The sequence below is a fragment of the Mus caroli genome, unplaced genomic scaffold, assembly GCF_978045245.1.
Source record: "Mus caroli unplaced genomic scaffold, Mus_caroli_1 scaffold_11, whole genome shotgun sequence".
In the NCBI taxonomy this organism is placed as follows: Eukaryota; Metazoa; Chordata; class Mammalia; order Rodentia; family Muridae; genus Mus; species Mus caroli.
In genome coordinates this window covers 36,259,439-36,274,803 of record NW_028227266.1, presented here as the reverse complement: position 1 = coordinate 36,274,803, position 15,365 = coordinate 36,259,439, and the positions used below count along the sequence as shown (strand labels likewise).

General features: G+C 34.6%; 2 protein-coding genes across 2 annotated transcripts; one reads left to right on the top strand and one right to left on the bottom strand.

The window, feature by feature from the left end:
* The first annotated feature begins 6,716 nt into the window (after positions 1-6,716).
* On the top strand, positions 6,717-7,649 carry LOC110302184 (olfactory receptor 10D1B-like). Its single transcript, XM_021172991.1, has one exon. The coding sequence runs from the start codon at positions 6,717-6,719 to the stop codon at positions 7,647-7,649; it is 933 nt and encodes a 310-aa protein (XP_021028650.1).
* A 4,905-nt stretch (positions 7,650-12,554) lies between these two features.
* LOC110302292 (olfactory receptor 8D1) lies at positions 12,555-13,481 on the bottom strand. The gene has a single exon (XM_021173135.2). The coding sequence runs from the start codon at positions 13,479-13,481 to the stop codon at positions 12,555-12,557; it is 927 nt and encodes a 308-aa protein (XP_021028794.1).
* Between the last annotated feature and the right edge of the window lie 1,884 nt (positions 13,482-15,365).

The following is a 15,365-nucleotide window of genomic DNA, read 5'->3' as shown; positions in this document are numbered from 1 at the left end:
CAACAGATTGGGAAAGAACTTTTACCAATCCTAAATCAGAGAGGGGACTAATATCCAATATATACAAAGAGCTCAAGAAGCTGGACTCCAGAAATTCAAATAACCAGATTAAAAATAGGGTACAGTGCTAAACAAAGAATTCTCAACTGAGAAATACTGAAGGGCTGAGAAGCACTTGAAAACATGTTCAACATCCTTAATCATCAGGGAAATGCAAATCAAAACAACCCTGAGATTCCACCTCACACCAGTCAGAATGGCTAAGATCAAAACTTTAGATGACAGCAGATGCTGGCAAGGATGTGGAAAAAGAAACACTCCTCCATTGCTGGTGGAATGGCAAACTTGTACAACCACTCTGGAAATCAGTCTGGTGGTTCCTCAGAAAACTGGACATAGTACTACCAGAAGATCCAGCAATTCCTCTCCTGGGCATATATACCCATAAGTTGTTCCAACTGGTAATGACACAGGCTCCAGTATATTCATAGCAGCCTTATTTATAATAGCCAGAAGCTGAAAAGAACCAAGATGTTCCTCAACAGAGGAATGGATACAGAAAATGTGGTACATTTATACAATGGAGTACTACTCAGCTATTAAATACAATGAATTTATGAAATTTTTAGGCAAACGGATGTATATACTCTTTTTAAAGTATCTTACTGTATAGATACATTAAGTGTCTGAATTTCTTTGTCCTATTCATTAAATTCAGTTTTAAATGGCAATGGGCATTTTAAATAGCTAAAGAATCCCCCAAAACTTTGGTAGAATTGAAGTGGAAGTTTTGGAGCCTTGCCACAGGAAAAGATTTTAATATGGTAGACAGGCAGTAGAAGTTGTCATGAAGCTTCCAGTTTGAGGTTAGACTATCAGACAGGCTGGCACACTAGGAAAAGATTTTCTTATTTCTATTTCCAAACTTCTATTGTTATAATCTGAATGAGGAATGTAGTAATCTTAAGTCTAATTGGTCCCCAGGGCTACCAATGACTACATTATGAAAAATGCCCAAGGGCATATGAAAGAAAATGAAGGAGGGGGCAGTCAAGATGTTGAAAACTTGACAGCATGTGTGTGCTATGAACATCATTGTACAAACACAAAATATTAGAGCCTGAGACTAGAAAACCCTGAACTCCTCTAAGTACCAAAGAAGAAGACTTACGTTTCCTTTAAAACATAGTAGAAAATCCCACGCTTCATAAAGTAGCAAGTATCTCTAGTTTCAGTGTTCTTGCTGGGATTAGGAGCACTTACAAGTGAGAGCATCATAGTAAGTTCAAGGTCAGGATGAACTGGTGATACACTGTCTCAGAAATCCCAGGGCCTGGGATATAGCACAGCCATAAAGCCATAAAGCATTGCCTAGTAAGCTTAGACAATGAGTCTAATCTTCTGCATTGAGAAGAAATGCTCCCAAGTTGTGGCAGGAAAAGTGTTTCTGTATATGTTTTTCATTTTTCTATTAATACTTTACTACATATTCACTGAATACATGACATCTGAAAGTAGGACATTTCTAAATATTCAGTTATTTTTAAAAACTTTATTTTTCTGAAATGTTTTAATTAAGATAGGGATTTATGCAAATATAAATTATCCTTTATCTCTCATGAGCAGGTAAAAGTGGTGATCTATGTTCTGTGATATTTGGTCGTCTCATCTTGTATTTTAACCCTAATGTTATAAGTGTATAATAGTGTCCAATTGGGATTTAATTTGCAATTCTATTGATTAATATTGTTGAATGTTTTTCTCATAACTGTCATTTACATGGCAGTTTTAGTGAAAAATGTGTTCAAATAAGTTTCTTGTTTTTCTCGATCTAAAGTAAAAATTTGAGTAGTTTTGTTTGCATTTAAAAAAATACGTATACTATTCTTTTGTAAAAAAAAAAGTATTACAGAAGTTTGTGTTTACTAATGTTTGATTTAAATCAAGTTTCAGCAGGTTTTCAAAAAGTATTTAATTTATAAATATCCAGGACCCAGAATATCTTGATGGCAGTATGTATCCTGTTATAAAATTTATTACCTTTACTTATTGTCAGTACATTAACATGGTTACAATTCTACTGGCTAATGACCTAAATTTAGTTTCCTTTGTTTGTCATCTAGTGAAAGAATAAGGTGCCAGTAAACTCAGGCAATCTTCCACTGCATTTTCTTGGTTTCTCTCTTTAGTCCCCTGCTGGCCCTAACTGCTCTGTATTCTTTTGCTCTCTTTCATTATATCAACATAGAAAATTTCAATTTCAGGTAATTCAGTTTGTTTTCTTTGAAAAGAAATCACAAATTACAATTGGTATATGAGTAATGCTAAGGTCACTAAAAAAATTTCTGTTAATATTTAGAGGAGTTGTATATTCAAAATTTGCATATGAACCATAATGTATGTAAAAATATCCTTGTATAAGTTGTTAGAATGGATCTATAATAATTGAGTTTTTATTTTCTATATAATTGATCAGTTTTTCCAAAATATATTGAAAAGGCTATGTTGGGCTATTTTCAGCATATGGTTTGTGAAACATAAATTAACCATGTATAAGAGAGTCTATTTTCTGGATGTTCTATTTGGACCAGCTGAGATATGTCTCCACCCTCACTGGTGCACATGAACTCAATAATGTGATGCTAAAGTAAGTATTAAAATTTGGTTATTTGAAATTTTGCTTCGTTTTGTGTATCAATGGGAGAAATGATTAATTGAATCATTATTATATTAAAATTTAAGAAAAATTACCTCTCCGTTATAGTCCTTTAGCTTTAGTGTAAACTATGGAATAAAATTGTTATTGTCATTAAAATTGTATTATTTTTCAAATTGACATTGTATTGATGATATAGTTTAGTTTTAAAAAGTAATTTCTTCGCAAATCAAGTTTTCCAATATCTGAAAGTAATATTTGACTCTATATGGATGTCTTTTCTGAATATATTCTGCAAATATAAACAGTTGAAAAATTATTGAAAATTTGCCCATTTGGTCAGCTTTCTTTTCAAATCAATTTATGTGACGAATTAATGTATCAATTTATCTATTTTTTCTCTGAATTTTTGTGTACATGTGTGCCTATAAGATATGTGTGTAGTAATGTGTGTGTGTGTGTGTGTGTGTGTGTGTGTGTGTATACACACACACATACATACATACATACATACATACATACATACATACATACATACTTTGGAGATCAGCTTGAGACAGTAGATTTTCTCAGTCTGTCTTCTGTGTTATATGAATTGGATCCATATCCTCTGTCTAGGAAGCAATTACCTCTATGCCTTGAGCAACCTAGCTGGTGAATCTCTGAGTCCTGAAGCATTGGTTCTCAATCTTCCTAAGGCTACAAACGTTTAATACATTTCCTTACGTTGTGGTGAACAAACCCATAAAGTTATATCACTGCTACTTTCTAACTGTAGTTTTGCTATTGTTATGAAATCATAATGTAATGATCTGAGATTCAGGATATCTTATATTCCACCCTCAATGTGGTTATAACTTACAGGTTGAGAAAAGTGTCTTAAAAATATGTATGATGCTTCTGTTATAACTGAAACAATTTAATTTTAATATCTTTCTTTGTTTTTTATATAACAAAATGCTGGCTATTTTCTACATATTGTTTTAATATTTCTCTAATTCTACTATTTTTTATATAGGCTTTCCTGTGGGATCTTAGAGGTTTATTTACAAATGTGAAAATTGATTTGTTCTTCAACACAACTCCCCCATTTGGTTTTCTTTCCTTTATTAAATGGCTAGGACTGCTAATTTCATATTAAATGTATCTATTTTTTAAAATTCATTATATTTTCAATGTCGATTTTTGTCTTAAGTTTTTATGTCTTTCTATTGTGGCAGACTATCTTTCTATATATTTCATTTCAAATCTCTATATCATTATCCTTACTTCAAAGAACATTATAATAAATGTAATATCGAAAATAATACCTCTGTAATCTCAGGTCTAATGACTGGCAATTTATGGCATTTTCTTATTTGCTTTTTTAGATTTGCAGTCAAAATATTTCATGAGTTATTTAGATTCTAGATTGTGTTGAAAATTTCCAGACATCATTAATTTGTGTTTGCTTTCTTGTGTTAATCAAAAGAGCTAGTACCAGTCAATCATACCTGTTTTCCTTCATAGGCAGTGCTTCTAGAACTACCTGTAAATCCTTTGTAGTGCTCTATATTCTTTTTGCCACCAAGGGCCCATTGAAACATGAACATAAGACAAGTGTTCTGAATTCTCCAAATCCTTATTACATTCTAAGCACATAATACCTAGAAGAAAGCTCTATCTTCATTTGCTTTCATAATTTCCTTGTCTATAGAAATACACTTCTACCAACACACACACACACACGAGAGAGAGAGAGAGAGACAGAGAGAGAGAGAGAGAAAGAGAGAGAGACAGACAGACAGAGAGAGAGAGACAGAGACAGACAGACAGAAACAGAGACAAAGACCAGAGAGAGACAGACACAGAGTGAGACAGACAGAGAGACAGACAGAGACAGGGACAGAGACAGACAAACAGGCTGACAGAGAAAGAGACAGAAACAGAGTCAGAGAGAAACAAAACAGATATGAGGATAGGTCAAAGTAAGGATCCTCTGTCTAAAAAAAAAAAAAAATTTATTATGTTTTTTATTTACATTTCAAATGCTATCCCCTTTCCTGATTTTCCATCCAAAAACCCCTATCCAGTCCCCCTTCCCCTTGCTCACCAAAGCCCCCACACACACACTCCTACTTCCTGACTCTGGCATTTCTCTATACTGGGGCATAGAACCTTCAGGTGCCTGACAAATACAGAAGTGGATGCTCACAGCCACCCATTGGATGGAGCACAGAGTCCCCAATGAAGGAGCTAGAGAAAGGACCCAAGGAGCTGAAGGTGTTTGTCATCCCGTAGTAGGAACAACAATAATGAACTAACTAGTACCCCCAGAGCTCCCTGTTCTTGTTCTTTTTAAATTTAATTTAATTTAATTTTATTTTATTTTATACATATTCACTTTACATCCTGTGCACTGACCCCCCCATATCACCCCAAACCTACAATCCATTCCCCATGTTCCCTTCCATTCTGCTCTGAGTCGATGGAGGACCCTTAATAACCCAGACCCTGGCACTTTACATTTCTGTGATTCTAGGCTCTTCCTCTCCTACTGAGGCCAGACAATGTAGCCCAAAGAGGGTAGGCCTAGATTCAGCTCATGTACATTCTTTGGTTGTTGGTTCAGTTCTGAGAGCCCTAAGAGTCTAGGTTAGTTGAATCTGTTGGTCTTCCAGTAGAGTCTCTATCCACTTTAGGGCCCGAAATCCTTCCTCTTGTTCTTCCTAAAGAGCCCCTAAGCTCCATCCATTGTTTGTCTGTGGGTCTCTGAATCTTTCTGAGTCAGCTTCTGGGTGGGGCCTCTCAGAGAACAACATGTTCCTGTCTGCAAGCATAGCAGAATATGACTACTAGTGTCAGGGATTGGTGTTTGCCCAGAGGATGTGTCTCAGGGCCAGTCTCTCTCTGCTCCATCCCCTGTGCCCACATTCTTGTAGGTAGGATGAATTCTATGTTGAATGTTTTGTGGGTGGGTTGGTATCTCTATCAGTTCACTGGGGTTATTTCCTGTTCTACAGGAGGTGGCCTCTTCAGGTTCCATATCCAATGTTGTGAGTCACATCTAAGGTCACCCCAGTTGATTGTTGGGCTTCTCCCTTGTCACCCCCAAAAGGTTTTATCTACAAGCTTTGTTTTTTATGCTGTTTATTTATTTTTCCAAACTCATAAGAGTTGTAGGGCCACAGCTAGGATGAAGCAGGAAGAAAGTACAGAAGGAAGTACTGGGAAGGATACTAAGGAATAAATGTAATTTTATTCATTTTCTGTAGACACTGATGTACTGCATTAGAAAATATGGGTTACATTATATATTTTAGATTGATTATCCCAATCGTGACACAATCCTATATTTTATTTACTTAGTTTTATTTGAGATTGTAATACAATTAGGTAATTTCTTCCTCTTTCTTTTCCTCACAAAATCCTGGCATAAATCTTCTCCTTGTTCTTTTACAAATTCACAGCCTTACTTTTTATTACATGTTGTTACATATACATATGTTCCTAAATAAAATCTGCTCAGTCTGGGTAATTTTTACTTGTATGTCCATTTTTCAGGCAGACCATTTGGTATTGGATAAACAGTTGGTGTACTCTTCTTAGGCAATGACTGTTTCTTCCGCTTGTGTCCTAGTTATGACAGAAACTGCACACATCAAATTTCTGTCCTATAATGTTAACTCACTTTACACCAAACGAGAGAGCAAAGAAGAAGCAGAGTCTCTCTTATGAATGGAGTGTTCTTTGGTTGTTTATCTCCTTTTCCATGTTTGCTTTTTTTGCTTCACAAAGTCCTTAACAAAATGAATTGTATTCTGGCTATAATCTTAATCATAATCTTAACATATCAAGATCAATATAAATAAAGTTCAAATCAAGGATGGACTTTTGTCCAACTCAGTAAAAATTTGAAGTCCTCAGTTATTCTAATATACTTTATTGTTTTCATGTCTTTTTCTCAATGTAGATCTGCTCCTGTAACATAAGAGTGTTTGTTAAGCAAACAACAAACAAACAAAAAACATATTCATGAGACAAATTTTTAATTGGGCTTCATTGTCCATCTCTTGAAGCTATGAGGAATATCTCAGTTGTGACTCAGTTTATTCTTCTGGGCATCCCTCATACAGAGGGTCTGGAGATCATGCTCTTTGTCCTGTTTTTGTCTTTCTACATCTTCACCTTAGTGGGGAACTTGCTCATACTCCTTGCGATTGTCTCCTCCAGTCGGCTTCACACTCCTATGTACTTCTTCCTGTGCCAGCTGTCAGTGTGTGATATATTTTTCCCTTCTGTTAGCTCTCCCAAGATGCTGTTCTACCTCTCAGGAAATAGCAGAGCCATCTCCTATGCAGGCTGTGTTTGCCAGCTCTTCTTCTACCATTTCCTTGGCTGTACTGAATGTTTCCTATACACAGTGATGGCTTATGACCGCTTTATTGCCATATGCTTCCCTCTAAGGTACTCAATAATCATGAACCACAAAGTGTGTGCCATCATGGCTGTGGGAACATCATTTTTTGGCTGCATTCAGGCTACTTTTCTGACCACTCTCACCTTCCAGTTGCCCTATTGTGGTCCCAATGAAGTGGATTATTACTTCTGTGATATCCCTGTGATGCTGAAGCTGGCTTGTGCAGACACATCAACCATAGAGATGGTGGGTCTCATCAGTGTGGGACTGATGCCCCTCAGCTGCTTCCTCCTCATTCTCACCTCTTACAGCTTCATCCTTTGCTCCATTCTTCAGATACGCTCTACTGAGGGGCGGCATAGAGCCTTCTCTACCTGCAGTGCCCATCTCACTGCCATCCTTCTGGCCTTCATGCCAGTAGTCCTCATATACCTCCAGCCTACTCCCAATCCCTGGCTTAATGCAGCAGTTCAAGTCTTGAATAACCTGGTGACACCTATGCTGAATCCTTTGATCTATAGCCTAAGGAATAAGGAAGTAAAATGTTCTCTAAAGAAAATGCTACAGCAAGGGACTATTCTGTCTAAAAAGTGATAAAGGCTTAGATCCTAATACTTTAATACTATAACGTCTTCAAAAACCTTTCCTTTCTGTGCAATAGATAACACAGATGTCACCACTGCTTTGAAATCTTAAAGATTAAGGGAAAACAACTTAAGATGAACTAATAAATTATTTTATCAGCAAGGACTATCTCTTTCCAATTAGCAAAATGTCTGGAAATTTCTCTTCCTTTGCCTGACTTAAGCTCTTATCTATACAACTGTACTTTTACCTCTTAGTTACTACTTCATCAGCACATGATTTTCTCATTATTTCCCTAAATATCTGAAATAAATGAGCTTTTATCTCAATGTCTTGGTGTTCTTGGTAGAAATCGAAGAATTTCTGTCACATGTCTTTGCCATGTATTTGTGATTTCTGAACCATAATTTAAAAGTCATGAATCATAACTAAGATATTTTGGAAATTTAAACCTAGATGGGACCCAATTGTGCTTTTATGAATGAAAGAGAGTACTTATATCTTCAGTCACCTATGAAGACTTTGTGTTGTTCATACACCAGGAGTGGTAAAAGAGAATTGATAGGTAGTGGCTGAAGAAACTTTGAGAGTGGCAGGCAGATACTGTTGGTTGCCATTTCTAGAAAATTTGAATTTGGATCTGGAATTGTCAACACCTATAAATACCTTTTCATCATCTAAGCTGTAGTTCATTTGTCATTTCACACCCTATCCTTACGCAGGAGCTGTCATTTCTATCCTGTGGATTTCCTTTTCTCCTGTGTGCATCAATGATATACATGTAGAATCCCTGTCTTATTTATTTATTTATATCTATTTATTTGTAAATAAACAGTGTGTGAGTTTGTGTGTGTGTATGCATGCATGAGTGCGTGTATGTATGTGTGTATGTATATATGTAAATGTCTGTGTCTTTGTGTTACATTCTGTGTATGTTCATATGCTTTATTGTCCAGAAGATAATCACAAATTCTTTTGAGGGAAAGTTAGAGAACATGCCCTAAGTAAATTCTGGGATCTAAGTCAAAGTCTCCACTTCATTATATTTAAAATTATAATTTTTTCAGATGTCTTTTCTTTTCTTTTTTTCTTTCCTTTTTTTTTTTTTTTTTGCTTTTTTTTATATCCCTCTTCTTTTAAAGAATATTTATTATCTGTGGGTATAAGAAAAACTATTTATACTGTAGCTACATATTTTAGTTATGTAGTAAAATGTCAATTGCAAGTTTTCTTCCAAGATTCATGAATTCACTTAGCTCTATGTAAGAACAGCTAATGAAAAATAGATTCCATGAACTAGAAAAAGAATAAATAGGGACATATAGGTGGGTTTGGGGAAAGGGAAAAAATGGGAGGGGAAATGATATAATTATAATATAATCATGAAGAGTATAATAAATAATTTCAAAAAACATTCATTAAGGAATGAAGTATGATATAAGCAGTGTTTTCTATTTACTGAACAAATAAACATTAATGGAGTGCTTGCTCACTAGATGGGATGCTGAAAAATGGAAGCCAATTGCTGATTAATGAAGTGTTAGGAAACAGTACTGACAGTGGGCAGATCACAGAGATGGCAAAACCCCGTCAAAGGCTACCTTGTTCTAGATGCCTTCTCTAGTCCCAAAATAAAATGGCTTGGTTCTATAACATGTACAAAAACAAAACAAAACAAACAAACAAACAAAAAACCAAAACCAAAATCAAACATATAATCATATAATGTATTTGGTAGGTGGAAGAAGTGATCTATTTTACTTCACTGTCACAATTTATGAGAATTATATTGTCCTCAGTAACTTGGGTATAATAATATTTTTGTTTAAAAACGCCTTTCAAATTTTTACTAAAATTCTTTTTAGAAATTTAGATGAAAGTTTTGTGATACATCAAACCTTTAATCTAGATCTCAAATTTGGAGCTTTCCTTAAGTATCTATATTCTCTGAATGCTTGTAAAAATAAGAATTATTAAGAAAAATTTCTAATCTAAAATTAATAATCTGTTAATTCATAACAGAATCTTATGGTTCTTGGTAGTATATTTATTCATTAATGCAAAAGAATAAATCTTCATGAATCTGATTCATAACAAATCACACCAATAGTCAATAGTTGGAAGAGACATGTGGGGTCTTTTGAGTATACTCCTGCCTGATTCAATTATTAACCAGGGTTGTCAATATGAACACAACTGATACAATAGGATAAATAATTATTGAGCACATAACACATTTTGTATCTTTTATCATTGGAAGATGCAAATTCCAAAAGCATGTAATAGACATACATTAAAATTGATAACATCAAAATAGCCATAGAAAATCAAATTTTGGCTTTAGATTATACCAAATAACTCTTACAAGTGCTAAAAATTTTAAATTTATCTCATTCAGAAGCAAACTGGCTGTCTGTTTAATGACTAAGAACTCATTTAGCATAATGTACAAATATTTCAACCAGATATTTCTTTAAATTATCATACCATGATGGAACTGATAACAACTCAAATTGTAATAGACTAAAATACCCTGATGATCACCAATAACTAAGTAAATATAGTGTCATGAATCCATACACACAATAAAATCAAAATAATAACAATATGTTTATATATAATATTATATGATTATATTGATAAAGAAAACCTAAATACATATTAATAAAATATCTATTTGAATGTAATGATAGAAAGGCCAATCTCCAATTTACTGTGACTATGTGAAAACCAGCTATTTTCTATGGGGTGAGGTCAAAAGAAGAGTCATGAAACATAATCAACTGCTTGTCATTTTGACAACAGCAATAATCCCAAAAATTTATGTGTATCAAAAGTGAAGTTTGTTCCATAAATATGTGCAGTTCCATGTGCTTGAATTTCTCCGTGATAAATTTGTATGTATGATGTTTCCCTGAGTAAAAAATAAATGGCAAGAAACATAAAAATTAGTATAAAGATTCTGTTAGTGTTTTGTCAAATTTGTAAATTAATTTTAAAACTAGAATCTTTAAATGTTGACATATTCTATTCAAGGATTAAGAGGGTTTTTTATTTGTTCATTTAAGTTTGCTTTTGTATGTATTGGGTGTATTTGAGAATTTCCTTCAGATAAATTCTTCACTCTTTTTTCTTCAGTACATATACATATATTCTATTGTCTTTTCATTCCAATGGGGTTTGAATCTTGTAGCTACATATATTTCCTACTGAATTCTGGGTATTAATTTATCTCTCAATAGCTTACTGAAGTTTTAGATTAGTTTTATTACTGATTGTCTAGGGATTTAGGAGCAAGCTATTATATTGACTGCAATTAAAAATAACTATTTTCCTTCTATCCTCATTTTTACACTCTCAGGGGATTCCTTACATTTCAGCTTATTGAATGACAATTTATACTTAATAATGGTCATAATGTGGTGGGTATACAGTCCTTTATCATTGTCTTAGTGTAAGGAGCTATTGGCACATGAAAGTCAAGACCTAATGGAAATTGAGAATCTTAAATATTTTGAATAGAAAACCATATATTAAGTTACACTAAGCAAAAACTACACACTGAAACTGCCCATCTGCAACTGTTTCTCTCCTGTGTTGTTTTTCATTTTCTTGTGTATTTCTCATGTCCTCTCAAGTATTAATGAATGGACCCCACAAGCCAGTTGCATATTTTTAAATATTCAGTATTAGTAACCAGTCTGTTTTCTCTAATATTTCAGGTTTCCTTTTAAAAATTTGTTTCTTTTATGCAATTTGTTCCTTGTCTACTTCATATATATGTTTCTTTTAAAAATTTCTTTTATGCAATTTGTTCCTTGTCTACTTCATATATATGTTTTATGCATCTTGCATTTTTATTCTTTAAATTCCAACCTCTCTCATCTTTGTCCTTCTCATTTTGGTCCTCTTTTCCCTAACAGTCTTATTTCACATTATCTATACATTTTGCTGTCCTCTGGTTATGGCCAAGAACATTTGATTTGCAATCTTGGGGTTAGAACCATGTGTTGGATTTTCATGGCCACTGTACTGATACTACTAAAGATAGTGGCTCCCCAAACTCCAGACTCCATCAGTAGTCTACTGATCAGTTCTGTGATGGGAAATGCTAATATTGATTTTCCAAATAGTCATAATTACAAGTTATCTTCTATTTTTGTTTATACCCTTAGTCAAAATATATTCTCAATACTAAAGAAGTTTCCATTTACACTGAACAGTGGTAAATAAAGACTAATGGTTACGTGAAGTGCTGGGGAAAAGTGAAAGGTAAAGCCTGAAGCTTAATCAAGCCATTTGCACTACTATCCCCTCTAAGGCTCAAGAAATATTAAAGATGGAAGGTAAGGAGGGAGAATAAGGCCTGGAAGATAGGGAGAAAGGAGGTAAAATTGTATCATCCAAATATGACACAGTCATTGAAACCTTGAATTAAAGAAGCTGAGCTTTTTCTATTGAGGCTGTTTGACAGAGCCAGTCAAAATTATTTCTGGATCCTGAAATGGTCCCTGAGACCACACACCCTATGTCTGAACTCCAAACATAGAAACATTTCAGTAATCAACACTGAATATTAGGATGAGAAGTTTCAGATTAAAGACTATCTGCCATATCATTCTTTTTATATAATAGAAATTGTTTTTTCCTGTCAAACAATGGTATGATGTTTACAAAATCATTTTCTATTTTGTTGAAAAATTGAACATGGTGTGGCATTTTAAAAAAACATGGATATTAGATATAGCTACATTGTATAGTGTTTGCCTAAACATGAAATCCTCTGAGATTAATCCCAGTACGACAAGTGGGGTTATACTGAATATTTCAAGAGAGAAATAAAAATGAATAGAAAAAATATATTTGCATTAGTACAATTCACTTCTACCATGTATCATATGTTGAATGTAAAACTTATCTCCCTGCCAGAAATTTGCCCAATGCTTTCTTTACATCTTTGTTCCTCAAACTATATATTAATGGGTTCAGCATGGGGATCACTGTGGTATAGAACACAGAAGACACCTTTTCTTGCTCCAGAGAGTTACTTGAAGGAGGCTTGAAATACATGAAGGTGATAGATCCAAAGAATATCCCCACAGCCATGAGATGAGAGCTGCAGGTTCCAAAGGCTTTGGACCTGCCCTTTGATGACTTGATGTGAAGGATGCTGCAGAAAATAAAGACATAAGAGATGGCAACAGCTAGTGTGGGCACCAAGGTATTGAAGCCTGCAATGATAAATAGAAGAAGCTCATTCAGCTTTGTGTCAGAGCAGGAGAGATTTAGGAGGGGAAGAACATCACAGAAATAATGGCTTATGATGTGGGATTTACAGAAGCTCAGATTCATCATAGCACTTGTGTGTGCTAAGGCAGAAACAAAGCCTAAGATGAAAGCAACCAACACTAGCAGTGAGCAAAGTCTGGAGGACATGATCACATTATACAGCAATGGTCTACAGATAGCCACATAGCGATCATATGCCATGGCAGTCAGAAGGTAACCCTCAGCCACCACAAAGATCACAAAGAAAAAGAGCTGGGCCATACACTCTGTGTAGACAATCAAATTTTTCTTCCCAAGAAAGTTCACCAGCATTTTGGGTGTAATGACAGTAGAATAGCAGAGATCAACAAAGGATAAGCTGCTGAGGAAATAGTACATAGGAGTATGCAGCAGTGGACTGACTGTGATGAGCAAGATCATGCCCAGGTTCCCCACTGCTGTCACCACATAGATGCCCAGGAACAGAATGAAGAGGGGCAGCAGGAGTTCAGGCTGCTGTGTTAATCCCACCAAGACAAACACAACTGCTGCAGAATGATTCCCAGTGCCCATTTTTTGAAAGTTTCTGGAGAAATAGAAAATACGTATTTAGTTTAGTATCATACTACAATGAACATGCCTGATCTCACATAAAAACTAAATATTTCTTTTTGGAAGACCTTTACTTCTCTTCCAAATGAAACTAAAAGTTAAAACAGAGGTTACCAAATTACCAATTTATTATTTTCATTTCCTGTCAAAGGCCTACTACATATATCTCTTTTAAATTTCTAGCTTGTGAATTTTGATCATAAAATAAAGTGTTATCTTACTGAATTTGAAAGACTCCTCTCCTGTATGTAGCAGCAAAATAAATTTTGCCCCAAGAAGAGAAAGAAGCATGTGAGGGCACATGAAGAGCAAAAATTCTGAGTTTGTTTTCTTACCAATTTAAACTACAACTCAAGGAGCTGAGACAGGATTGATGTGGCTTTGACAGCAGTTGTGGCCTTATACATTATAGTATCACTCCTGGTTCCATTGTTCAACCCATTCTCAAAAACAGCACAAGATATATGAACCTATCCAATAAAATTTACATGAAATGAATCAAGAAAATAAAAAGAGGAATAGACTGTGGAAGATTCTAGAACTGTTTCTCCAGTTTCTTTACATAGAGTTATCTTCAAAATACCTACAAACAAAGAAATGGTAAAGTCTCAACTCCACTGCACTTAAAATTACTTTTTTTCTTCAATCTCCATCTGGAGTGAAGGTGGAGATATACATGTGGAAAAAGCATTTAGTCACTACAAGAAGGAAACTGCCTCTCACTTAACAACCTCTGGATCCCTACAATGTTTATGAATGTTTATAAATAGCTGTTTCTATAGTTCATTGTGATGAAACTTGGCCTCCTGTTCTACACTTGCTTATATCAAGTTTCACAAGTATTTTCTCCATCTCAACTATTCTCAAAAGTGTCACCTGTGTAGCACCCTAATCATAAGCTAAAAAGCCATCACTCATAAAACACCAAAATCCAAAGGACAATCATTACAAAAAAGGAGCATTTTCTTCAGAACATGCTAAAAAGAATGTTGAAAATATACTTGACTCTTCTATTAACTAATGTCTACAGTGGTTTTGACCCTGGATCTAAACATATAAAGGCATGTGCTACATTTCTTTCCTCAAGAAACAATCAAATGGGTCAATCTTTTTCTCTCTCATGGAGCCATTTTTTGATGACAGTGTATGTTGTTAGAGTACAGTTACATCTTTTATTTTGATGGAGATAATGGTTACCCTCCTCCCTTCCCCTGTTCTTCCTCTCCCTCCCTTCCTATCTGTCCTTTTACACACATTGTATGTTCATTTCATGTGCCTTACATACATACATTATGACACTGTATTCTTTCAAAACCCTTGAAGGTTTAGACATTTCTAATTTAGATATGTAGGTTAGGACAATATGAGAGTAGATTTGGAACTAGAGTCAAGGCTATATGATAATATATTCTCTGGTTTTACGTAAGAGGTGTTGACATTTCACTGACATTTGTCATTTAACTAACCACAAACCTAAGAGGAAGAGATATTGCCAATGTGAACTATTTTAGATGTCAAAGGATGGTCCAGATTTCAAAGCTTCTAGATGATATACAAGAGGAGGGACTTGTGGTCCCATTGAAGTGAACAATTGAAGCATGGAGCTCATTCTCAACAGGATTAAACAACAAGAGAGTAATCTCAGCAAAGAGTACATTATCTCAGAATTTTATATAATTTCTAGAAAATTGGGTTTGAGAAAACCATAGAAAAGGGAAAATAGATATTTCTGGCTTCAAAAGATTTTATCAAAAGGAATATTATATATTTGGAAAAACATGAAAGAATGTTCTTCCAAAGCACTCTTTAAAGAAAAGAAACCCATGTGTATAGCTTTGAGCTATA

Bases quoted from the DNA above. Each gene is read 5' to 3' on its own strand.
- LOC110302184 (XM_021172991.1), top strand. From the start codon at position 6,717: ATGAGGAATATCTCAGTTGTGACTCAGTTTATTCTTCTGGGCATCCCT.
- LOC110302292 (XM_021173135.2), bottom strand. From the start codon at position 13,481: ATGGGCACTGGGAATCATTCTGCAGCAGTTGTGTTTGTCTTGGTGGGA.